Source organism: Xenopus tropicalis, chromosome 9, assembly GCF_000004195.4.
Source record: "Xenopus tropicalis strain Nigerian chromosome 9, UCB_Xtro_10.0, whole genome shotgun sequence".
Classification (NCBI taxonomy): domain Eukaryota; kingdom Metazoa; phylum Chordata; class Amphibia; order Anura; family Pipidae; genus Xenopus; species Xenopus tropicalis.
Window position 1 is genome coordinate 21304864 of NC_030685.2, and position 26632 is coordinate 21331495.

The window sequence follows — 26632 nt, forward strand, 5'->3', positions numbered from 1 at the left end:
TCCATTTTCACAGTAGTTCCCCTTTAATTATAACCCAGGTTGATCTAATAGAAATGTATTTTGAAAAACTTGAAATATATGAGAGCAGCTCCTTCCTGTCCTGGGTTCCTAGGAGAGCGCAGGGGAGAACTCGATGAGATTTCCTTTGACCGCAGTCGCTCCATCTCACTCCTGAGAAACAGAAACACAGCAGCAATTTCATCTAAACGCCCATTAAACCAGAGATACAAGTTGGTCCAATATGAAAATACATTTTGATTTGAAATATTGGGTGTGAAATGAAAGAGTTGGTTCTTACCTTGGTACTAGACCTTTTTTGGCTGACGCAGATGGAGACATTTGTGTAGTAATCTGCAAGTTTCTGCTGTGGAAACATTTGAAACTTTTAAAATGGTGCAATTATTTGTTTTTATTTAACATGTACATAACATTTACTAATGGCTTTTAGTAACTGAACTTATAAAGGGTTTATCTGTAGGAACGTGGGCTCACCTGCAGGTACTGTTGTTCCACCATTAGGCTGTTCCTCCACAACTTGATGTCGGGGAATCTGATATCCATTTTGTGCCAATGAGGCTTCTCATGTGTATCTGGGGCAGGCCCAGAGTGGCAATCTGTAGATTCTGGCAAATGCCACAAGGGGCTGTTTGGATCTCTGTACTTAAAATGCCAGGGTCTCTTTTGAATCTCAGTCCAGAACTCTGCCCCTTAAGGCTGACGTACAGATACTTTGGCACCGCCATTAGACTGTTCCTTCAGAAACGGATGACTTGGGGCATCTGATATTAACTTTAAGTCATTGAGGCTTCTGATTTGTATATGGACTGGCCCACCACCCGCCCTTTCCAGCCATATATCTGCCCCTTGCAATTGCCTCTCACTCAGCTGAATAGTCAAATCCTTCAAATAGCTCTTGTGCCTCTGGTGATATCGCTTCAGCTGGTGGCATTAATCCCCAGGCTTGGCATTCAGATTGCCTGGTACTCTCTGTAAGGCCACTGACATCTGGTTTAAATGGAGGCATCAGTTCTCTTTCAAGAAATTCTTCCCAATCAATATCCTGTAAAATAGATGATATTAAATAACTACACACATGAAACATACAGATTACATACAAACACTGACAGATACAGGAGGTATAAAGGGCTGTGCTCATTAGAGGTCCTACTGTATTCCTGGCTTGATACACAATAATTACAATATAAACTTACTTCAAAGAATTCATGGGCTTTAACCTCTTCAGCACCGGCCTCGCTGGATCCTAGGCGATCACATGGATTCTTCTCCAGTAACTACAATAAATGTAAAAACATTGTTAAATTGACAGAACCATCAGGCCCCATCCCAGTCCCACAGCCAAATCATCATCCACTTACTCTTAGTATTAGGCACTGAGCTTCCTCTGACAATTCCTCTGTCAGGGCAGGTTTGTCATTCCTGATGCTCTCAAATAATTCCATGTCATCTTCTGCATCAAATGGGAACTGAAACATGAATTATTAATCCTTTATTAAACCAGTGTTCTAATTTAATATTATAAGTATTTTAAAAGCCTATTTATCATTATAATGATAGTGATAGCTGATTTCTAGGCATTATGCTTACCTGGAACATGATCATGACATATAACACAACCCCAAGGGCCCACCAGTCAACGGCCCTGCTGTATGCCATCTCATCAATGATCTCTGGGGCCATGTAGCAGTTTGTTCCGCACCGGGTCTTACTGCAATCTCCATATCTGAAACCTTAAAGACAAGAAAACACAGTAAGATGATCTGTATCCCCTATCTGTGAGAGACTTCCCTCAGCTGCTTGCATACATACTGCACATACACAGATATATATATATATATATATCATCCAAATCAACCCCAACTATTCCCTTATATGCTTTGCAATTATAACAAACGTTACCATCTTTGCTCAGGCCAAAATCCACGATTTTCAGATAGCCATGTACATCCACCATTAGATTTTCCAGTTTCAGATCTCTGAATTTGAAAAAATATGAAAATTGTTAAATAGTAGACACCATAGTGTGGGAAGACAGATATATTAGATAAATCACACCATTTTTTTTATTTTATATTAAATTATATAATTTGTACAGTGCTATAAGAGCTTTAACACTTACCTATGAACAATATTGTTCCGGTGCAATTCCTCCAGGCCGAGCACTATACAGGCAGTGTAAAACCTACATAAAAGAGGAAAATAATTCAATGAGTGATTTGATTCAGGACATATATGTGAGTGCTACTCTATGTGAATGTGATTGTCAGTGTGCCAGGACTCTCTGCCAGTCAAACACCCCAATATTTCACATGGATCAACCCTGAATCCTAATCCCATCCCACTTACATGGCTTTTGATTCCTCAAATGCTCCTTGATGCTCGAGCAGATGGCACAGATCACCTCCAGGAAGATATTCCATTACAAAAAAGAGGTGATTCTCACTCTGGAATGTGGCGTATAAGGAAACCAGGAATGGGTGCTCTGCGCTGGTAACCTTCTGAAGGATTCGCTTCTCCTTGAATACACTGGGGGAGAGAGTATAAAGCTGTCACTAAATGAACCCTGAACATTTACCACTTTTTGCACTTTGTTGAAAGTTGCAATAAACATTAATACTGACAATTCTTTGACATTTTTTTGTGCAAAAAAGACACCAAAAAGTAAATTTTATATGACTAAATTAAAAATATCAGTAGAAAACAGAGAGCAGGTAATGACCGCTCTGTAACTGACCTCTTGATATCATTCTTGGCAATAATCCTCTCTTTCTTGAGGGTCTTTATGGCACACAGTTGTTTTGTGTCCTTGTACTCTGCCAGGAACACCTGGAATGAGACAGTAAGGTCAGTGCCTATGCTTTAGCAGGGTAATAACCCTTATTAGAGACACAGCAACTCACCTTTCCAAAGGTGCCTTCACCCAATACTTTTCCCAGATTGAAGTTTTCCAGAGATCTGGGCATGGCGCTGAAATGAAAAGTTACAGGCAGAGAGTTATAGTTATTTTATAATAATAATGGTAAACAGAATAACAGCAGAATACAAATAATAGTGAGAATATAGTCCAAACTAATACCTATCAGAGGGTCCTTCTGCGCCTAGTAGCTTGGTGACTGACTCCGAGCCATTGGAAGCTTCTTCACACTGTTAGAGAACAAAGGGAATTATATATCATAAAAAGACTAGAAATTATTCACATATATATCAAAGAATACATGGAATGTACTTACAGCTGAGGGGACACTAAAGGAGGTGGCAGTGAAGTTTGCCACCGTGTCCTCTTCTGACTCAAATCCACCCTCCTCCTGTTCTAGGATCATTTGTCCAACAGTGTGAGACATTCCAACATCAGGAGGCTCAATCACTTCAGGAGAATCTATAACAAACAACATGGCATCATTAGCACTGTACACTGTGATTGTTATTTTAATCAGGACACCCCCAAAAAATATGTATAATCAGGAAATAATAGACTATAATATTCCCATAAATGGATAAGAGTATTGAGCTATGAAAGATATTACTCAATAGATAAGAAAGATTAGAGAATGCTAAACCTGGTTATTATACAGTATATAATGTCACCCCATTTCTTATTGTTTTACCAAAAATATCAATAGTGAATGAACCAGGAACTCATAGTATAAACATTACAGGTGCATATTAGTCTCTTTATGATCACACTTACCCATTAATGGCACCGGGTGGTCGGGCATCTCTACAGTGGCAATGAATTCCACCGGAGGCTCCAGCACATCAGTTATTTCATGAATCTTCACAAATATAGGTTCAAAATTGGAATAGTTCTGTAAAGGTGAAGACACGCAGAATATTAAATGACAGGCAGAATATTAAACAAACACACAAGAGCTCATTTATATATGTGGGCAATGTGCTGAGTACAAAAAAATCTGTTTGACCATCAAGTGACCATGTTAATTTTTGCCCAGTAAAATATTGTGTTTGCAACTATACACAAGCTATGCTATAACCTAAGTGAAAGTTTTATGCCCATATGTGAATAGTGCACACTTTGCCCTGTGCCATTATGGGCATTAAGACGGTGGGCATGGGCATTCTCTTACATGCAAATATTGAAAAAGAGAAGAGAATCCCTTTACCTTGGATTTCGAAAAAATAGTGTGACAGCAACCCATCACCTTTTCTCCTGTAAAAGAAAAGAACATGGAATTGAAAACATCTCATGGAAACTGCTTAATGATGCAGGAAAATGTACTTACAGAGAGAGAGCAGGCAACAGGCAGGGATCTGTAGCTGTGCAGCTAACTGCATCATGGGATATCATTGGAAATCAAGCATCTGATTGGCTGCCATGTGATGCTAGACCTGGTACAAACTTTGTGACTATTATTATATTGCCCTAAAAGTGATGCCAAAATGCATTCCCTTTCTTCCAATCATTACCCAGCTGCCCATGTCTGGACTAGTATTCAGAGGTTCAAACAACTCCCCTCAGACCCAATATAAAACAGCTTACAGCAGCCCCTTTGGCATTGAGCAGAGTTTCCAGACCTGCCATCCATTATCAGTAATGGCTAAAGAATAAGGAACCTATAACTCTGATATAAGCAGCACTAATGTTACACTAAATATATTATATAGGGATAATGTGCAAAAAAAATATGTATATGATTAATAAAAATGTATAGAGAAGTGTCAGTATCACTGCAACCAACGTTCCCTCTAATTTTTTATAGGCTGTGTGCACAAAAAATATCATCCGTGCGCATTTTAAAGCAAGATTAAATTTTTGTGCGCTACAGAATGTTTGTTGGAGTTCAGTTATGGGCATTTTTGCGCAGGTCTTTCAGTTTGTCTAAATCAAGTTACAAAAACACGATGTTATTTCAGTTATCAATAACACTGTTTATTCAAACAAGTTTCATTGTTAAATGCTATACCTATTAATAACGTGTAATTATATTTTATAGGTAGCATTTCGAAACTAAGAGTAATTTAGTTTTCTCAGTTTTTCTCTGCGATCTTTCATATTTATCCAGTCTGAAAAAATTCTGTCAAGATCTATCGTGCCTCCATTTTGAAGGTTACTCTTAATACGCATCAGCATTTCCAAATGTTCTAACTGTAAACGGTTCCTTTGCTTAGTTTTCAGATTGTTCATTAAACTAAAACCACGCTCACAATCTGCACTCGAAGCTAAGAATGTGGCACCAATGTCCATCAATTTTGCTAATTCTGCAAATTGATCATTCTGAAATGAAAATTCGCTGGGGCGAAAACTGCCTATAAGGATTTACACATTTAGAAATCAGGACAGGACTTTGTCTTTCCCCCAACCTTACCCTCACCTAGCATTCCTTCAGTGAAGGACCTTCACTATACATTGTGTGCCTATGCCACATCTCCAACTACGGTTGCCCCCTGGCTGGTAAAAATGAAGCCTGATGCCAAAGTTATTAATCCCCCATTGATTTGTTTGCTGCTGAGCCAGCACTACCAAAGCAGAATCTCCATGTTAGCTGGGATGGCAGTGTAACTGTGCTGTACATACTTGTATACACCTACCTGGTCCTCATGACGTGCCATCCAGCACTTCCCACAGCGCAATGCCTTTGGAAATAACTCAGACGTCTCCTCGGTCTCCCGCCCTCGTTACCCCGGCAACAGGTACTTCTGGCTCCTGTCCGGTGCAATGTGTAGAGTGTCCGTGCGTACCTGCGCGCGTATTTGCCCACACACGGACGTCTGGGGGGGGGTGCGCGCAAGGAGCACGTTCAGCACCGGACAGGAGCCAGAAGTACCTGTTGCCGGGGTAACGAGGGCGGGAGACCGAGGAGACGTCTGAGTTATTTCCAAAGGCAAAAATCATTTTAGGCAAAAATTTTATTTTTGTGCGCGCTATTTTAATTTGTGTGCGCGGGTTCGGAAAGTCGTGTGCGCGCGCACACGCGCACAGCTTAGAGGGAACAGTGACTGCAACTACAATAGGGAGTCACGTGCCAGTGAAAGCATCAAAACACGGGCAAAACAGTCTCAGTACACTGGCCCAAGGGCTGGCAATGCCTCCCTCTTAATGAATTAGCCCCTGGCCCTGGCATTTCAATTACACCAAGGTCCAAACAACTCCCCTCAGACTATATAAAGCATCAGTCTATGGCAGCTTACAGCAGCTCCTGTCATCAACCGCCAACCTGCCATCCATTATCAGCAATGGCTAAAGAATAGGGAGCCCATAACTTTGATATAATCAGCACTAATATTACACTAAATATAATATAAAGTAAAAATATGAGGAGGAAATATTAATGGGATGAATAAAAATGTATAGAGAAGTGCCAGTATTGCTGTAATTACAATAGAAAGCCACATGCCAGTGAGCCCACTGGATATGGGCAAAATCATACTTCTTGTGCTTTTAGTTTTTATTCAGTGCAGCCCAAGGACTGGCAATGTCTCACTATTAATGAATTAGCAATGTAATAACAGGATTCTTTCCATATTTAGCAGGAAAATGTACTTACAGTGAGAGCAGGCAACAGGCAGCGATCTCTAGCTTTGCAGCCAACTGTCAAAAAAAACAGTTGGGCAGTAAGGGCATCATGTGACATTGGCTGAAAGCATCGGTTGCTCTGTGACACTAGACCTGGAATAAACTGTGACAGTTATTACATTGCCCCAATAGCATTGCCATACTGTGTTACCTTTCTTCCAGCCATTGACCATTGAAAGCAGCAGAAAGTGAAATTGCTCTACTCTTGCAAATAATAAACACATCTTTAACCCTTTTACTGCCAGCCGTTTTGGTCAAAGCGGAACTTGTATTGCCCGACAGCTTTTTAACATTTTGCTGTTTCAATTTAGGAGCCTTTCCTTGGGGGTACTTTTAGTTTAACCAGGAAAGCAATATATCGTTTTTTTCAGGACAACCTAGGCTTTCAAAATATGGTAGAATTTTTGTGTAATTCCAATTCTGTAACAAGATATAGGCTTCTAAATGTCTAAAAAATGAAAATAATTAATATTTTTCATAATATCAACACATATACCATAAACAAAAATTATTTTATACACAAAAATACAACTGATTTGGAAAGTCCCATGTCTTCTGAACATGCCAATACCAAATATATTTAGTTCTATAGAGATTTCTCACTTGTATAGGTTAAAAACTCCCAGCAGTACACTACCAAATTTCCAAAGCACTGCTCCAGAAAGCTGCATACTTTAGATTTCAAGGCCAAAAATCCCACTAACAGAAGGTTTATCCCAGAAAATTAATAGGTAGAACTGTCTGTCTACTCCAAACCACTAAGTTGCAATGCTTTCCTAAAGTTATTGGTTTTTATCAAAATAAACCAATATGTTTAGGTTTACCTAAGTATGTGGCATGTAGGGGCCCCAATGGGAACATACCCCCATATGATCTATCATTTCTGTCATTTCAGCTCCTGCAAAATCAACACATTTACATCATTTTATGTGGGATAAAGCTACAAAAGAGTACACGCACCCCAAAACCATATATTATTGGAAAGTACACATTCTTACAAATCCAACATGGGTTAAGAGTCCTTTCTACACCAAAGTACCAATCTGGAAAGTTAGTGGTTTCTATGACTTTTCTGAAAAATGCCTAAAAATGTTGCAATTTGCCACATATATCTTACAACATTTCTTACAGACAATGACACATCACCCTCAATAATGAATGCCTAATGAATGTCAATATGCAAAGATATGTGGTGTACTGAGGCACCCAAATGAAAATAGTGCATATGAATTTTCTCAGCTGCCAACTCAGTTCTGCAAAAAAAAAAAAAAAAAAGCCGAATGACCATGTATTATGTGCCGTAAGACCCCCTAACTATACAGAAAGTACACATTCTGACAAATCCAATGTGGGTAAAGAGTCCTTTCTACACCAAAGTACCAATCGGCAAAGCTTTCCTAAAATTAGTGGTTTTTATGACATTTCAGAAAATTGTAAAAATGTTGCAATTTGCCACTTTTATCTCACACAATTTCTTGCGTACAAAGGCAAATCACCCCAAATAGGAACACCAGAGGCCTACTGAACAGTTTGATGCCCAATATGCATAGATATACCAAAGTCTGCGGTATGTTCTGACCCCAAAATGAAAATAGCGCATATGGATTTCTTGCCTGGATTTTGCACACAGAGCCCCCTGTCAGTGTATTATGTGCCCTAACCCCCCTAACTATACAGAGACCCCCAGACAACTATATAGTTTTTGAAAGTACACATTCTGATGAATTCAAAATAAGTAAAGTTATTTTCTATATTTTTCTTTCACTTTATATGGATGGATGCTGCCAGTATGCTTTTCTTACTTCAGGAATTCTCTATAGATACGAGCCTATCACTATTCCATTTATAGAATAAGAATAAGAGGGTACCCAACGTGTTTCAGCCCCACCTACGGGGTCTTTGTCAGTCACAGTGACGATGAAGCACTGTTTTAACATACCCCATTTCTAAAAGATACTTGAAATTACATCCTCTATACAGCCTTTGATTTTCAGCTTGGAGCAGTCTCATCAAAAACAATTGACAACTGGATGCTTATTGCCAGCCCATGCCGATAAACCCCAGCTTCCTTTCTTGCTCTCTATATTATTAGATGGTTGGGTTTTTTTTCTAATTATTTTAACTTAAGTTGACAACAAAGCAAGTTCTTTATTGATTTATCTTAATACCAAGATGTCCACCGCTGAATCCTTGGAGGGAAGATACCCTGCATTTTTCAGTTGATAATTGGATTTTTTTCAGTTTAATATTAAACTGGTGCAGACAGTGCCACGCCATATATACATGTTGTTCCTTTGCAGGGTGTGATTGTTTGCGAGGGAAAATCTTGTAGTCATGCACTATATGGAAAAAGCACGTGGACTCCCCTCTAATTATTGTAATTGGGTATTTAAGCCATACCCAACAATGCCAGCACAGATGCCACTATATCATACAAGGACATCCTTCCATGATTCCTGCGGTGCTGTAACAGTTTGGGGAATTTTGCAGCACGATAATGCCCCCATGCACAAAGTAGGGTCTATGCAAAATGAGTTTCCTGAGATGAAAATAGAAAAACCTGATTGGCCAGCACAGGGCCCTGACCTCAACCCAACTGTGAGATGAATTGGAACACATGGGTTCATATAGTCTGTGCTCAAACTTTCATGTATGAGGTGAAGCAAACCCCAACAACAATGTTTCATCATCTAGCAGGGCAGAATTGGATGTGCTGTTTTTCTAGAGAATGCCTAGAGTTAGCTATTGTGATTGGTTAAATGCGAACATGCTGAGTAGGAATGTTCTGGGCACTTTAAGAAGCAATATGTCACTGTTGAGACTGTCCAGGCAAGGGAGAAACACATGAATGATAGTAGCATTTTCACATCCAGTATGTGTTGGGTTTATATACCCACCCCTGAGTGCCAAATAGAATAGCAGGGAATGCCCAAACCATAGGACAGCTGTCAAGCAGTGATTTAGTTTCATTGCTTTTGTTGGCACTGTACCTGGGAATTATCCTGCTCAACTGTCCCCAATCAGACAAAGTCAAACCTGCCTAATTGATGTCTGTCGGGTAGGCCCGTTGGGGGTGCCCATACATAGCAGCTTAATTGCTGAATTGGTCTGAAGGACCACATTCGGCATCTGAAATCTGCTCGTGTATGGCCACCTTTAGAGTCAGACTGAGCTAGCTTTCTTGCAGCCATGTGAATGAGGGCATCATGGAGCTTACTAACATAGGAGCTAAGTGTCATAGAATCAGCAATTGGCTTTGATTAGATGAGAATTTGCTATGAATAACTGCCCTGGGCGAGAATGTTATATGTGCTAGCGAATGAGCTCCCATAAAGCCCTTAGGGAAGTGCTCTGCCCATAAGCACTAAATTGTAAAAGGCGAAGCCCATAACCTTGTAACATTTACCAGCATACAGTATATTAAGGTTATCCACAACTGAAAAAAGGCATTGAAATGTGTTTGTTTTGTAGGCCAAGAGTTCCCAGCTCCTGTACTCCAGACATGCTAGGAGTTGTGGTTCTGTAGAGCAGGACTAAGACTAATGCCCCACGGAGAGATTAGGTAAATTCATGCAACTTTGGAAAACTGAAGGGACGTGTAGGCCTTTGTTCCAGGGATTCCCTTTATTGCCAGTGGGAAGGACCCTAGCAACCATATAGCTGCTTGACAAAAATTAACAATTCAAAAACTATTAAAAATTTAAAAAAAAGACCAACTGCAATTTGTCTCAGAATATTGCTTTGACATACAAAAAGTTAATGTAAAGGTGAACTACCCCTTTAACTACATGGCTATGGCACACAGGGTGTATTGTTTAGGACACTAATTGCATATGTACTCCCTGCTACCTCTAATGGGAAATCCACTGGCAATCTAATCGGCCAATGTGCCACCTGCATAGTTGAGGCACTTCCTGGGATTCATCTATTGCGCCACATTCATTTATCTGTAGAGTGCCAACATTTTGTGTATCATGGATTTATATTGGACTGACACAATAATGCATCACGTTATAGAGACTGTCCATTATTCACATCAGTCCCTGCTTATAGTCTAGGGCCCCTATCACATTTGTACACACTAGGGTCATTTTCATTACAAGTCAATTAACCTGGCAGATATGTTTCCAAATGTGTCCTGTTGCCTCCAACCTGGAACATTGGGTCTCTTCCCTTTGTATCAGTGTAAATGTATTGGTATCTCTTTGTATTAATTGGAACCTACCCTGTAAGGAAACACAAAAATCATAGTCTTCAAAAATAGCATGTTTTATTTTCATATATTTACATTGTTCTTCTAGTGTCATACATAAAGTTAGGCTTAATAACTAGGCAAAAGTGGCATTTAGCCAGGTCCATCAGGATAGGGGCGGCCACCATAAACCATAACTTTTGAATGCAGAATTGCCCAGAAATGGCAGACCGTCGTTTTTATCCGGTGGCATGGCTCTTCAGCTCATCCTGTCATTTCTCCCCATTTCTGGATGGGGTTGCAGATGAGACGCCTGGTGGAGCTCGGCAGCAATGGCTTTTTCTTGGCCGAGGTTCCTCAGAGAGCTCAGTAGGGGGTTAAATGAGATTTCCTTTCCCTGCAGCCGTTCCATCTCATACCTGGAAAATAAACAGAAATAATTAGATATAAATGGTCACTAAGGGGAACTACTGTGAAAATATAATATCAGCTTCAACTCCTTGTAATTAGAAACTGTATAAGTATAATCAATAAAATCACTCACAGTTTCTGACAAATCAAATTCCTCTTCTCTATCCCCCTCTCAGCAATCTGTCTCTTTCCATGCAGGAGTCAGAGTCAGAGTTTGATGGGCATTTAGCTCTAATACCTCATGGTACATGCTCCCTTTGCCTAGACAATGTATCAGAGCTGTCTATCAAAATAACCGACACAAAGTTTTCCTATAGAGAGACAGATTGCAGAGAAAAAGAGAGTGAAGAGTAACTTGGTAATTTCCATGAGATAAAGCTTATATTAAATTTCCATTTTCACAGTAGTTCCCCTTTAATTATAACCCAGGTTGATCTAATAGAAATGTATTTTGAAAAACTTGAAATATATGAGAGCAGCTCCTTCCTGTCCTGGGTTCCTAGGAGAGCGCAGGGGAGAACTCGATGAGATTTCCTTTGACCGCAGTCGCTCCATCTCACTCCTGAGAAACAGAAACACAGCAGCAATTTCATCTAAACGCCCATTAAACCAGAGATACAAGTTGGTCCAATATGAAAATACATTTTGATTTGAAATATTGGGTGTGAAATGAAAGAGTTGGTTCTTACCTTGGTACTAGACCTTTTTTGGCTGACGCAGATGGAGACATTTGTGTAGTAATCTGCAAGTTTCTGCTGTGGAAACATTTGAAACTTTTAAAATGGTGCAATTATTTGTTTTTATTTAACATGTACATAACATTTACTAATGGCTTTTAGTAACTGAACTTATAAAGGGTTTATCTGTAGGAACGTGGGCTCACCTGCAGGTACTGTTGTTCCACCATTAGGCTGTTCCTCCACAACTTGATGTCGGGGAATCTGATATCCATTTTGTGCCAATGAGGCTTCTCATGTGTATCTGGGGCAGGCCCAGAGTGGCAATCTGTAGATTCTGGCAAATGCCACAAGGGGCTGTTTGGATCTCTGTACTTAAAATGCCAGGGTCTCTTTTGAATCTCAGTCCAGAACTCTGCCCCTTAAGGCTGACGTACAGATACTTTGGCACCGCCATTAGACTGTTCCTTCAGAAACGGATGACTTGGGGCATCTGATATTAACTTTAAGTCATTGAGGCTTCTGATTTGTATATGGACTGGCCCACCACCCGCCCTTTCCAGCCATATATCTGCCCCTTGCAATTGCCTCTCACTCAGCTGAATAGTCAAATCCTTCAAATAGCTCTTGTGCCTCTGGTGATATCGCTTCAGCTGGTGGCATTAATCCCCAGGCTTGGCATTCAGATTGCCTGGTACTCTCTGTAAGGCCACTGACATCTGGTTTAAATGGAGGCATCAGTTCTCTTTCAAGAAATTCTTCCCAATCAATATCCTGTAAAATAGATGATATTAAATAACTACACACATGAAACATACAGATTACATACAAACACTGACAGATACAGGAGGTATAAAGGGCTGTGCTCATTAGAGGTCCTACTGTATTCCTGGCTTGATACACAATAATTACAATATAAACTTACTTCAAAGAATTCATGGGCTTTAACCTCTTCAGCACCGGCCTCGCTGGATCCTAGGCGATCACATGGATTCTTCTCCAGTAACTACAATAAATGTAAAAACATTGTTAAATTGACAGAACCATCAGGCCCCATCCCAGTCCCACAGCCAAATCATCATCCACTTACTCTTAGTATTAGGCACTGAGCTTCCTCTGACAATTCCTCTGTCAGGGCAGGTTTGTCATTCCTGATGCTCTCAAATAATTCCATGTCATCTTCTGCATCAAATGGGAACTGAAACATGAATTATTAATCCTTTATTAAACCAGTGTTCTAATTTAATATTATAAGTATTTTAAAAGCCTATTTATCATTATAATGATAGTGATAGCTGATTTCTAGGCATTATGCTTACCTGGAACATGATCATGACATATAACACAACCCCAAGGGCCCACCAGTCAACGGCCCTGCTGTATGCCATCTCATCAATGATCTCTGGGGCCATGTAGCAGTTTGTTCCGCACCGGGTCTTACTGCAATCTCCATATCTGAAACCTTAAAGACAAGAAAACACAGTAAGATGATCTGTATCCCCTATCTGTGAGAGACTTCCCTCAGCTGCTTGCATACATACTGCACATACACAGATATATATATATATATATATCATCCAAATCAACCCCAACTATTCCCTTATATGCTTTGCAATTATAACAAACGTTACCATCTTTGCTCAGGCCAAAATCCACGATTTTCAGATAGCCATGTACATCCACCATTAGATTTTCCAGTTTCAGATCTCTGAATTTGAAAAAATATGAAAATTGTTAAATAGTAGACACCATAGTGTGGGAAGACAGATATATTAGATAAATCACACCATTTTTTTTATTTTATATTAAATTATATAATTTGTACAGTGCTATAAGAGCTTTAACACTTACCTATGAACAATATTGTTCCGGTGCAATTCCTCCAGGCCGAGCACTATACAGGCAGTGTAAAACCTACATAAAAGAGGAAAATAATTCAATGAGTGATTTGATTCAGGACATATATGTGAGTGCTACTCTATGTGAATGTGATTGTCAGTGTGCCAGGACTCTCTGCCAGTCAAACACCCCAATATTTCACATGGATCAACCCTGAATCCTAATCCCATCCCACTTACATGGCTTTTGATTCCTCAAATGCTCCTTGATGCTCGAGCAGATGGCACAGATCACCTCCAGGAAGATATTCCATTACAAAAAAGAGGTGATTCTCACTCTGGAATGTGGCGTATAAGGAAACCAGGAATGGGTGCTCTGCGCTGGTAACCTTCTGAAGGATTCGCTTCTCCTTGAATACACTGGGGGAGAGAGTATAAAGCTGTCACTAAATGAACCCTGAACATTTACCACTTTTTGCACTTTGTTGAAAGTTGCAATAAACATTAATACTGACAATTCTTTGACATTTTTTTGTGCAAAAAAGACACCAAAAAGTAAATTTTATATGACTAAATTAAAAATATCAGTAGAAAACAGAGAGCAGGTAATGACCGCTCTGTAACTGACCTCTTGATATCATTCTTGGCAATAATCCTCTCTTTCTTGAGGGTCTTTATGGCACACAGTTGTTTTGTGTCCTTGTACTCTGCCAGGAACACCTGGAATGAGACAGTAAGGTCAGTGCCTATGCTTTAGCAGGGTAATAACCCTTATTAGAGACACAGCAACTCACCTTTCCAAAGGTGCCTTCACCCAATACTTTTCCCAGATTGAAGTTTTCCAGAGATCTGGGCATGGCGCTGAAATGAAAAGTTACAGGCAGAGAGTTATAGTTATTTTATAATAATAATGGTAAACAGAATAACAGCAGAATACAAATAATAGTGAGAATATAGTCCAAACTAATACCTATCAGAGGGTCCTTCTGCGCCTAGTAGCTTGGTGACTGACTCCGAGCCATTGGAAGCTTCTTCACACTGTTAGAGAACAAAGGGAATTATATATCATAAAAAGACTAGAAATTATTCACATATATATCAAAGAATACATGGAATGTACTTACAGCTGAGGGGACACTAAAGGAGGTGGCAGTGAAGTTTGCCACCGTGTCCTCTTCTGACTCAAATCCACCCTCCTCCTGTTCTAGGATCATTTGTCCAACAGTGTGAGACATTCCAACATCAGGAGGCTCAATCACTTCAGGAGAATCTATAACAAACAACATGGCATCATTAGCACTGTACACTGTGATTGTTATTTTAATCAGGACACCCCCAAAAAATATGTATAATCAGGAAATAATAGACTATAATATTCCCATAAATGGATAAGAGTATTGAGCTATGAAAGATATTACTCAATAGATAAGAAAGATTAGAGAATGCTAAACCTGGTTATTATACAGTATATAATGTCACCCCATTTCTTATTGTTTTACCAAAAATATCAATAGTGAATGAACCAGGAACTCATAGTATAAACATTACAGGTGCATATTAGTCTCTTTATGATCACACTTACCCATTAATGGCACCGGGTGGTCGGGCATCTCTACAGTGGCAATGAATTCCACCGGAGGCTCCAGCACATCAGTTATTTCATGAATCTTCACAAATATAGGTTCAAAATTGGAATAGTTCTGTAAAGGTGAAGACACGCAGAATATTAAATGACAGGCAGAATATTAAACAAACACACAAGAGCTCATTTATATATGTGGGCAATGTGCTGAGTACAAAAAAATCTGTTTGACCATCAAGTGACCATGTTAATTTTTGCCCAGTAAAATATTGTGTTTGCAACTATACACAAGCTATGCTATAACCTAAGTGAAAGTTTTATGCCCATATGTGAATAGTGCACACTTTGCCCTGTGCCATTATGGGCATTAAGACGGTGGGCATGGGCATTCTCTTACATGCAAATATTGAAAAAGAGAAGAGAATCCCTTTACCTTGGATTTCGAAAAAATAGTGTGACAGCAACCCATCACCTTTTCTCCTGTAAAAGAAAAGAACATGGAATTGAAAACATCTCATGGAAACTGCTTAATGATGCAGGAAAATGTACTTACAGAGAGAGAGCAGGCAACAGGCAGGGATCTGTAGCTGTGCAGCTAACTGCATCATGGGATATCATTGGAAATCAAGCATCTGATTGGCTGCCATGTGATGCTAGACCTGGTACAAACTTTGTGACTATTATTATATTGCCCTAAAAGTGATGCCAAAATGCATTCCCTTTCTTCCAATCATTACCCAGCTGCCCATGTCTGGACTAGTATTCAGAGGTTCAAACAACTCCCCTCAGACCCAATATAAAACAGCTTACAGCAGCCCCTTTGGCATTGAGCAGAGTTTCCAGACCTGCCATCCATTATCAGTAATGGCTAAAGAATAAGGAACCTATAACTCTGATATAAGCAGCACTAATGTTACACTAAATATATTATATAGGGATAATGTGCAAAAAAAATATGTATATGATTAATAAAAATGTATAGAGAAGTGTCAGTATCACTGCAACTACAATAGGGAGTCACGTGCCAGTGAAAGCATCAAAACACGGGCAAAACAGTCTCAGTACACTGGCCCAAGGGCTGGCAATGCCTCCCTCTTAATGAATTAGCCCCTGGCCCTGGCATTTCAATTACACCAAGGTCCAAACAACTCCCCTCAGACTATATAAAGCATCAGTCTATGGCAGCTTACAGCAGCTCCTGTCATCAACCGCCAACCTGCCATCCATTATCAGCAATGGCTAAAGAATAGGGAGCCCATAACTTTGATATAATCAGCACTAATATTACACTAAATATAATATAAAGTAAAAATATGAGGAGGAAATATTAATGGGATGAATAAAAATGTATAGAGAAGTGCCAGTATTGCTGTAATTACAATAGAAAGCCACATGCCAGTGAGCCCACTGGATATGGGCAAAATCATACTTCTTGTGCTTTTAGTTTTTATTCAGTGCAGCCCAAGGACTGGCAATGTCTCACTATTAATGAATTAGCAATGTAATAACAGGATTCTTTCCATATTTAGCAGGAAAATGTACTTACAGTGAGAGCAGGCAACAGGCAGCGATCTCTAGCTTTGCAGCCAACTGTCAAAAAAAACAGTTGGGCAGTAAGGGCATCATGTGACATTGGCTGAAAGCATCGGTTGCTCTGTGACACTAGACCTGGAATAAACTGTGACAGTTATTACATTGCCCCAATAGCATTGCCATACTGTGTTACCTTTCTTCCAGCCATTGACCATTGAAAGCAGCAGAAAGTGAAATTGCTCTACTCTTGCAAATAATAAACACATCTTTAACCCTTTTACTGCCAGCCGTTTTGGTCAAAGCGGAACTTGTATTGCCCGACAGCTTTTTAACATTTTGCTGTTTCAATTTAGGAGCCTTTCCTTGGGGGTACTTTTAGTTTAACCAGGAAAGCAATATATCGTTTTTTTCAGGACAACCTAGGCTTTCAAAATATGGTAGAATTTTTGTGTAATTCCAATTCTGTAACAAGATATAGGCTTCTAAATGTCTAAAAAATGAAAATAATTAATATTTTTCATAATATCAACACATATACCATAAACAAAAATTATTTTATACACAAAAATACAACTGATTTGGAAAGTCCCATGTCTTCTGAACATGCCAATACCAAATATATTTAGTTCTATAGAGATTTCTCACTTGTATAGGTTAAAAACTCCCAGCAGTACACTACCAAATTTCCAAAGCACTGCTCCAGAAAGCTGCATACTTTAGATTTCAAGGCCAAAAATCCCACTAACAGAAGGTTTATCCCAGAAAATTAATAGGTAGAACTGTCTGTCTACTCCAAACCACTAAGTTGCAATGCTTTCCTAAAGTTATTGGTTTTTATCAAAATAAACCAATATGTTTAGGTTTACCTAAGTATGTGGCATGTAGGGGCCCCAATGGGAACATACCCCCATATGATCTATCATTTCTGTCATTTCAGCTCCTGCAAAATCAACACATTTACATCATTTTATGTGGGATAAAGCTACAAAAGAGTACACGCACCCCAAAACCATATATTATTGGAAAGTACACATTCTTACAAATCCAACATGGGTTAAGAGTCCTTTCTACACCAAAGTACCAATCTGGAAAGTTAGTGGTTTCTATGACTTTTCTGAAAAATGCCTAAAAATGTTGCAATTTGCCACATATATCTTACAACATTTCTTACAGACAATGACACATCACCCTCAATAATGAATGCCTAATGAATGTCAATATGCAAAGATATGTGGTGTACTGAGGCACCCAAATGAAAATAGTGCATATGAATTTTCTCAGCTGCCAACTCAGTTCTGCAAAAAAAAAAAAAAAAAAGCCGAATGACCATGTATTATGTGCCGTAAGACCCCCTAACTATACAGAAAGTACACATTCTGACAAATCCAATGTGGGTAAAGAGTCCTTTCTACACCAAAGTACCAATCGGCAAAGCTTTCCTAAAATTAGTGGTTTTTATGACATTTCAGAAAATTGTAAAAATGTTGCAATTTGCCACTTTTATCTCACACAATTTCTTGCGTACAAAGGCAAATCACCCCAAATAGGAACACCAGAGGCCTACTGAACAGTTTGATGCCCAATAGGCATAGATATACCAAAGTCTGCGGTATGTTCTGACCCCAAAATGAAAATAGCGCATATGGATTTCTCGCCTGGATTTTGCACACAGAGCCCCCTGTCAGCGTATTATGTGCCCTAACCCCCCTAACTATACAGAGACCCCCAGAAAACCATATAGTTTTGGAAAGTACACATTCTAATGAATTCAATTTAAGTAAAGTTATTTTCTATATTTTTCTTTCACTTTATATGGATGGATGCTGCCAGTATGCTTTTCTTACTTCAGGAATTCTCTATAGATACGAGCCTATCACTATTCCATTTATAGAATAAGAATAAGAGGGTACCCAACGTGTTTCAGCCCCACCTACGGGGTCTTTGTCAGTCACAGTGATGATGAAGCACTGTTTTAACATACCCCATTTCTAAAAGATACTTGAAATTACATCCTCTATACAGCCTTTGATTTTCAGCTTGGAGCAGTCTCATCAAAAATAATTGACAACTGGATGCTTATTGCCAGCTTATTGCCAGCCCATGCCGATAAACCCCAGCTTCCTTTCTTGCTCTCTATATTATTAGTTGGTTGGTTTTTTTTTCTAATTATTTTAACTTAAGATGACAACAAAGCAAGTTCTTTATTGATTTATCTTTATACCAAGATGTCCACCGCTGAATCCTTGGAGGGAAGATACCCTGCATTTTTCAATTGATAATTGGATTTTTTTCAGTTTAATATTAAACTGGTGGAGACAGTGCCACGCCATATATACATGTTGTTCCTTTGCAGGGTGTGATTGTTTGCGAGGGAAAATCTTGTAGTCATGCACTATATGGAAAAAAGCATGTGGACTCCCATCTAATTATTGTAATTGGGTATTTAAGCCATACCCAACAATGCCAGCACAGATGCCACTATATCATACAAAGACATCCTTCCATGATTCCTGCGGTGCTGTAACAGTTTGGGGAATTTTGCAGCACGATAATGCCCCCATGCACAAAGTAGGGTCCATACAAAATGAGTTTCCTGAGATGAGAATGGAAGAACCTGATTGGCCTGCACAGGGCCTTGACCTCAACCCAACTGTGAGATGAATTGGAACACATGGGTTTATATAGTCAGTGCTCAAACTTTCATGTATGAGGTGAAGCAAACCCCAACAACAATGTTTCATCATCTAGCAGGGCAGAATTGGATGTGCTGTTTTTCTAGAGAATGCCTAGAGTTAGTTATTGTGATTGGTTAAATGCAAACATGCTGAGTAGGAATGTTCTGGGCACTTTAAGAAGCAATATGTCACTGTTGAGACTGTCCAGACAAGGGAGAAACACATGAATGATAGCAGCATTTTCACATCCAGTATGTGTTGGGTTTATATACCCACCCCTGAGTGCCAAATAGAATAGCTGGGAATGCCCAAACCATAGGACAGCTGTCAAGCAGTTTCATTGCTTTTGTTGGCACTGTACCTGGGAATTATCCTGCTCAACTGTCCCCAATCAGACAGAAAGTCAAACCTGCCTAATTGATGTCTGTCGGGTAGGCCCGTTGGGGGTGCCCATACATAGCTGCTTAATTGCTGAATTGGTATGAAGGACCTCAGTCGGCATCTGAAATCTGCCCGTGTATGGCCACCTTTAGAGTCAGACTGAGCTAGCTTTCTTGTAGCCATGTGAATGAGGGCATCATGGAGCTTACTAACATAGGAGCTAAGTGTCATAGAATCAGCAATTGGCTTTGATCAGATGAGAAATTGCTATGAATAACTGCCCTGGGCGAGAATGTTATATGTGCTAGCGAATGAGCTCCCATAAAGCCCTTATGGAAGTGCTCTGCCCATAAGCACTAAATTGTAAAAGGCAAAGCCCATAACCTTGTAACATTTACCAGCATACAGTATATTAAGGTTATCCACAACGGAAAAAAGGCATTGAAATGTGTTTGTTTTGTAGGCCAAGAGTTCCCAGCTCCTGTACTCCAGACATGCTAGGAGTTGTGGTTCTGTAGAGCAGGACTAAGACTAATGCCCCACGGAGAGATTAGGTAAATTCATGCAACTTTGGAAAACTGAAGGGACGTGTAGGCCTTTGTTCCAGGGATTCCCTTTATTGCCAGTGGGAAGGACCCTAGCAACCATATAGCTGCTTGACAAAAATTAACAATTCAAAAACTATTAAAAATGTAAAAAAAGACCAACTGCAATTTGTCTCAGAATATTGCTTTGACGTACAAAAAGTTAATGTAAAGGTGAACTACCCCTTTAACTACATGGCTATGGCACACAGGGTAAATTGTTTAGGACACTAATTGCATATGTACTCCCTGCTACCTCTAATGGGAAAACCACTGGCAATCTAATCGGCCAATGTGCCACCTGCATGGTTGAGGCACTTCCTGGGATTCATCTATTGCGCCACATTCATTTATCTGTAGAGTGCCAACATTTTGTGTATCATGGATTTATATTGGACTGACACAATAATGCATCACGTTATAGAGACTGTCCATTATTCACATCAGTCCCTGCTTATAGTCTAGGGCCCCTATCACATTTGTACACACTAGGGTCATTTTCATTACAAGTCAGTTAACCTGGCAGATATGTTTCCATATGTGTCCTGTTGCCTCCAACCTGGAACATTGGGTCTCTTCCCTTTGTATCAGTGTAAATGTATTGGTATCTCTTTGTATTAACTGGAACCTACCCTGTAAGGAAACACAGAAATCATAGTCTTCAAAAATAGCATGTTTTATTTTCATATATTTACATTGTTCTTCTAGTGTCATACATAAAGTTAGGCTTAATAACTAGGCAAAAGTGGCATTTAGCCAGGTCCATCAGGATAGGGACGGCCACCATAAACCATAACTTTTGAATGCAGAATTGCCCAGAAATGGCAGACCCTCATTTTTATCCGGTGGCATGGCTCTTCAGCTCATCCTGTCATTTCTCCCCATTTCTGGATGGGGTTGCAGATGAGACGCCTGGTGGAGCTCGGCAGCAATGGCTTCTTCCTGGCCGAGGTTCCTCAGAGAGCTCAGTAGGGAGTTACATGAGATTTCCTTTTCCTGCAGCCGTTCCATCTCATACCTGGAAAATAAACAGAAATAATTAATAAATGGTCACTAAGGGGAACTACTGTGAAAATGTAATATCAGCTTTAACTCCTTGTAATAAGAAACTGTATAAGTATAATCAATAAAATCACTCACAGTTTCTGACAAATCAAATTCCTCTTCTCTATCCCCCTCTCAGCAATCTGTCTCTTTCCATGCAGGAGTCAGAGTCAGAGTTTGATGGACATTTAGCTCTAATACCTCATGGTACATGCGCCCTTTGCCTAGACAATGTATCAGAGCTGTCTATCAAAATAACCGGCACAAAGTTTTCCTATAGAGAGGCAGAGAAAGAGAGAGTGAAGAGTAACTTGGTAATTTCACATGAGATAAAGCTTATATTAAATTTCCATTTTCACAGTAGTTACCCTTTAATTATAACCCGGGTTGATCTAATAGAAAATGTATTTTGAAAAACTTGAAATATATGAGAGCAGCTCCTTCCTGTCCTGGGTTCCTAGGAGAGCGCAGGGGAGAACTCGATGAGATTTCCTTTGACCGCAGTCGCCTCCATCTCACTCCTGAGAAACAGAAACACAGCAGCAATTTCATCTAAACGCCCATTAAACCTGAGATACAAGTTGGTCCAATATGAAAATACATTTTGACTTGAAATATTGGGTGTGAAATGAAAGAGTTGGTTCTTACCTTGGTACTAGACCTTTTTTGGCTGACGCAGATGGAGACATTTGTGTAGTAATCTGCAAGTTTCTGCTGTGGAAACATTTGAAACTTTTAAAATGGTGCAATTATTTGTTTTTATTTAACATGTACATAACATATACTAATGGCTTTTAGTAACTGAACTTATAAAGGGTTTATCTGTAAGAACGTGGGCTCACCTGCAGGTACTGTTGTTCCACCATTAGGCTGTTCCTCCACAACTTGATGTTGGGGAATCTGATATCCATTTTGTACCAATGAGGCTTCTCATGTGTATCTGGGGCAGGCCCAGAGTGGCAATCTGTAGATTCTGGCAAATGCCACAAGGGGCTGTTCGGATCTCTGTACTTGAAATGCCAGGGTCTCTTTTGAATCTCAGTCCAGAACTCTGCCCCTTAAGGCTGATGTACAGATACTTTGGCGCCACCATTAGACTGTTCCTTCAGAAACTGATGACTTGGGGCATCTGATATTAACTTTAAGTCATTGAGGCTTCTGATTGGTATATGGACTGGCCCACCACCCGCCCTTTCCAGCCATATATCTGCCCCTTGCAATTGCCTCTCACTCAGCTGAATAGTCAAATCCTTCAAACAGCTCTTGTGCCTCTGGTGATATCGCTTCAGCTGGTGGCATTAATCCCCAGGCTTGGCATTCAGATTGCCTGGTACTCTCTGTAAGGCCACTGACATCTGGTTTAAATGGAGGCATCAGTTCTCTTTCAAGAAATTCTTCCCAATCAATATCCTGTAAAATAGATGATATTAAATAGCTAAACACATGAAACATACAGATTACATACAAACACTGACAGATACAGGAGGTATAAAGGGCTGTGCTCATTAGAGATCCTACTGTATTCCTGGCTTGATGCACAATAATTACAATATAAACTTACTTCAAAGAATTCATGGGCTTTAACCTCTTCAGCACCGGCCTCGCTGTATCCGAGGCGATGACATGGATTCTTCTCCAGTAACTACAAGAAATGTAAAAACATTGTTAAATTGACAGAACCATCAGGCCCCATCCCAGTCCCACAGCCAAATCATCATCTACTTACTCTTAGTATTAGGCACTGAGCTTCCTCTGACAATTCCTCTGTCAGGGCAGGTTTGTCGTTCCTGATGCTCTCAAATAATTCCATGTCATCTTCTGCATCAAATGGGAACTGAAACATGAAATATTATTTCCTTATTAAACCAGTGTTCAAATTTAATATCATTATTATAAGTGTAAAAGTGTAAAAAGGGTAAAATCCTATTTATCATTATAATGATAGTGATAGCTGATTTCTAGGCATTATGCTTACCTGGAACATGATCATGACATAAAACACAACCCCAAGGGCCCACCAGTCAACGGCCCTGCTGTATGCCATCTCATCAATGATCTCTGGGGCCATGTAGCAGTTTGTTCCGCACCGGGTCTTACTGCGATCTCCATATCTGAAACCTTAAAGACAAGAAAACACAGTAAGATGATCTGTATCCCCTATCTGTGAGAGACTTCCCTCAGCTGCTTGCATACATACTGCACATACACAGATATATATATAAAAAAATCATCCAAATCAACCCCAACTATTCCCTTATATGCTTTGCAATTATAACAACCGTTACCATCTTTGCTCAGGCCAAAATCCACGATTTTCAGATAGCCATGTACATCCACCATTAGATTTTCCAGTTTCAGATCTCTGAATTTGAAAAAATATAAAAATTGTTAAATAGTAGACACCATAGTGAGGGAAGACAGATATATTAGATGAATCACACCAATTTTTGTATTTTATATTAAATTATATAATTTGTACAGTGCTATAAGAGCTGTAACACTTACCTATGAACAATATTGTTCCGGTGCAATTCCTCCAGGCCGAGCACTATACAGGCAGTGTAAAACCTACATAAAAGAGGAAAATAATTCAATGAGTGATTCGATTCAGGACATATATGTGAGTGCTACTCTATGTGAATGTGATTGTCAGTTTGCCAGGACTCTCTGCCAGTCAGACACCTCAGTATTTCACATGGATCCTAATCCCATCCCACTTACATGGCTTTTGATTCCTCAAATGCTCCTTGATGCTCGAGCAGATGGCACAGATCACCTCCAGGAAGATATTCCATTACAAAAAAGAGGTGATTCTCACTCTGGAATGTGGCGTATAAGGAAACCAGGAATGGGTGCTCTGCGCTGGTAACCTTCTGAAGGATTCGCTTCTCCTTGAATACACTGGGGGAGAGAGTATAAAGCTGTCACTAAATGAACCCTGAACATTTACCACTTTTTGCACTTTGGTGAAAGTTGCAATAAACATTAATAATACTGACAATTCTTTGACATTTTGTTGTGCAAAAAAGACACCAAAAGCAAATTTTATATGACTAAATTAAAAATATCAGTAGAAAACAGAGAGCAGGTAATGACCGCTCTTTAACTGACCTCTTGATATCATTCTTGGCAATAATCCTCTCTTTCTTGAGGGTCTTTATGGCACACAGTTGTTTTGTGTCCTTGTACTCTGCCAGGAACACCTGGAATGAGACAGTAAGGTCAGTGCCTATGCTTTAGCAGGGTAATTACCCTTATTAGAGACACAGCAACTCACCTTTCCAAAGGTGCCTTCACCCAATACTTTTCCCAGATTGAAGTTTTCCAGAGATCTGGGCATGGCGCTGAAATGAAAAGTTACAGGCAGAGAGTTATAGTTATTTTATAATAATAATGGTAAACAGAATAACAGCAGAATACAAATAATAGTGAGAATATAGTCCAAACTAATACCTATCAGAGGGTCCTTCTGCGCCTAGTAGCTCAGTGACTGACTCTGAGCCATTGGAAGCTTCTTCACACTGTTAGAGAACAAAGGGAATTATATATCATAAAATGACTGATATATATGTGAATAATTTCTAAAGAATACATGGAATGTACTTACAGCTGAGGGGACACTAAAGGAGGTGACAGTGAAGTTTGCCACCGTGTCCTCTTCTGACTCAAATCCACCCTCCTCCTGTTCTAGGATCATTTGTCCAACAGTGTGAGACATTCCAACATCAGGAGGCTCAATCACTTCAGGAGAATCTATAACAAACAACATGGCATCATTAGCACTGTATCCTGTGATTGTTATTGTAACCAGGACACCCCCCAAAAAATATGTATAATCAGGAAATAATAGACTATAATATTCCCATAAATGGATAAGAGTATTGAGCTATGAAAGATATTACTCAATAGATAAGAAAGATTAGTGAATGCTAAACCTGGTTATTATATATAATGTCACCCCATTTCTTATTGTTTTACCAAAAATATCAATAGTGAATGAGCCAGGAACTCATAGGGGCTGATTTACTTACCCACGAACGGGTCGAATGGAGTCCGATTGCGTTTTTTTCGTAATGATCGGTACTTTGCGATTTTTTCGGATTCTTTACGAATTTTTCGGATCCAATACGATTTTTGCGTAAAAACGCGAGTTTTCCTATCCTTTACGAAAGTTGCGTAAAAAGTTGCGCATTTTGCGTAGCGTTAAAACTTACGCGAAAAGTTGCGCATTTTTCGTAGCGTTAAGTTTTAACGATACGAAAAATGCGCAACTTTTCGCGTAAGTTTTAACGCTACGCAAAATGCGCAACTTTTTACGCAAATTTCGTAATGGATACGAAAAACTCGCGTTTTTACGCAAAAATCGTATTGGTAACGAAAAATTCGTACAGAATCCGAAAAAATCGCAAAACATACGAAAAAGTCGCAAAATGTTCGTTTTCAAGTCGGAACTTTTCCAATTCGGGTCCCCATAAACATTACAGGTGCATATTAGTCTCTTTATGATCACACTTACCCATTAATGGCACCGGGTGGTCGGGCATCTCTACAGTGGCAATGAATTCCACCGGAGGCTCCAGCACATCAGTTATTTCATGTATCTTCAGAAATATAGGTTCAAAATTGGAATAGTTCTGTAAAGGTGAAGACACGCAGAATATTAAATGACAGGCAGAATATTAAACAAACACACAAGGGCTCATTTATATATGTGGGCAATGTGCTGAGTACAAAAAAATCTGTTGGACCATTAAGTGACCATGTTAATTTTTGCCCAGTAAAATATTGTGTTTGCAACTATACACAAGCTATGCTATAACCTAAGTGAAAGTTTTATGCCTGTATGTGAATAGTGCACACTTTGCCCTGTGCCATTATGGGCATTAAGATGGTGGGCATGGGCATTCTCTTACATGCATATATTGAAAAAGAGAATCCCTTTACCTTGGATTTCGAAAAAATAGTGTGACAGCAACCCATCACCTTTTCTCCTGTAAAAGAAAAGAACATGGAATTAAAAACATCTCATGAAAACTGCTTAATGATGCAGGAAAATGTACTTACAGAGAGAGAGCAGGCAACAGGCAGGGATCTGTAGCTGTGCAGCTAACTGCATCACGGGATATCATTGGAAATCAAGCATCTGATTGGCTGCCATGTGATAC

At 39.5% G+C, this 26632-nt stretch overlaps 3 protein-coding genes across 9 annotated transcripts; all 3 read right to left on the reverse strand.

Annotated features, from left to right (window-relative positions):
* On the reverse strand, positions 1-3194 carry LOC116407506 (serine/threonine-protein kinase N1-like). Of its 3 annotated transcripts, XM_031892822.1 has the most exons (9): positions 2919-3194; positions 2753-2844; positions 2365-2544; positions 2138-2200; positions 1606-1994; positions 1377-1484; positions 1212-1292; positions 299-1060; positions 1-171 (listed from the first exon to the last, which is right to left on the reverse strand). In XM_031892822.1, exons 1-5 carry the CDS (start codon positions 2979-2981, stop codon positions 1808-1810), a joined length of 585 nt encoding a protein of 194 aa, XP_031748682.1. In that variant the 5' UTR covers positions 2982-3194; the 3' UTR covers positions 1-171; positions 299-1060; positions 1212-1292; positions 1377-1484; positions 1606-1807. The 3 variants fall into 3 exon arrangements, with proteins under 3 accessions (XP_031748682.1, XP_031748681.1, XP_031748683.1); XM_031892821.1 differs by lacking the exons at positions 1-171; positions 299-1060; positions 1212-1292 and having other exon boundaries at positions 1299-1484; positions 2919-2985; positions 3095-3186; XM_031892823.1 differs by lacking the exons at positions 1-171; positions 299-1060; positions 1212-1292 and having other exon boundaries at positions 1299-1994.
* Positions 3195-11544: 8350 nt separating this feature from the next.
* Positions 11545-14738, reverse strand: LOC101734382 (serine/threonine-protein kinase N1-like). 3 transcript variants are annotated; one of them, XM_018097238.2, is made up of 9 exons: positions 14463-14738; positions 14297-14388; positions 13909-14088; positions 13682-13744; positions 13150-13538; positions 12921-13028; positions 12756-12836; positions 11843-12604; positions 11545-11715 (listed from the first exon to the last, which is right to left on the reverse strand). In XM_018097238.2, exons 1-5 carry the CDS (start codon positions 14523-14525, stop codon positions 13352-13354), a joined length of 585 nt encoding a protein of 194 aa, XP_017952727.2. In that variant the 5' UTR covers positions 14526-14738; the 3' UTR covers positions 11545-11715; positions 11843-12604; positions 12756-12836; positions 12921-13028; positions 13150-13351. The 3 variants fall into 3 exon arrangements, with proteins under 3 accessions (XP_017952727.2, XP_017952726.1, XP_031748684.1); XM_018097237.2 differs by lacking the exons at positions 11545-11715; positions 11843-12604; positions 12756-12836 and having other exon boundaries at positions 12843-13028; positions 14463-14529; positions 14639-14730; XM_031892824.1 differs by lacking the exons at positions 11545-11715; positions 11843-12604; positions 12756-12836 and having other exon boundaries at positions 12843-13538.
* Positions 14739-21830: 7092 nt separating this feature from the next.
* LOC105948372 (serine/threonine-protein kinase N1-like) lies at positions 21831-26372 on the reverse strand. 3 transcript variants are annotated; one of them, XM_031892820.1, is made up of 11 exons: positions 25984-26372; positions 25075-25220; positions 24921-24988; positions 24745-24811; positions 24579-24670; positions 24189-24368; positions 23973-24035; positions 23753-23829; positions 23194-23585; positions 22116-23109; positions 21831-21988 (listed from the first exon to the last, which is right to left on the reverse strand). In XM_031892820.1, the coding sequence occupies exons 1-9, from the start codon at positions 26009-26011 to the stop codon at positions 23401-23403; spliced, it is 906 nt and encodes a 301-aa protein (XP_031748680.1). In that variant the 5' UTR covers positions 26012-26372; the 3' UTR covers positions 21831-21988; positions 22116-23109; positions 23194-23400. The 3 variants fall into 3 exon arrangements, with proteins under 3 accessions (XP_031748680.1, XP_031748679.1, XP_031748678.1); XM_031892819.1 differs by having other exon boundaries at positions 21832-22877; positions 23029-23109; XM_031892818.1 differs by having other exon boundaries at positions 21832-23109.
* Positions 26373-26632: the final 260 nt, after the last annotated feature.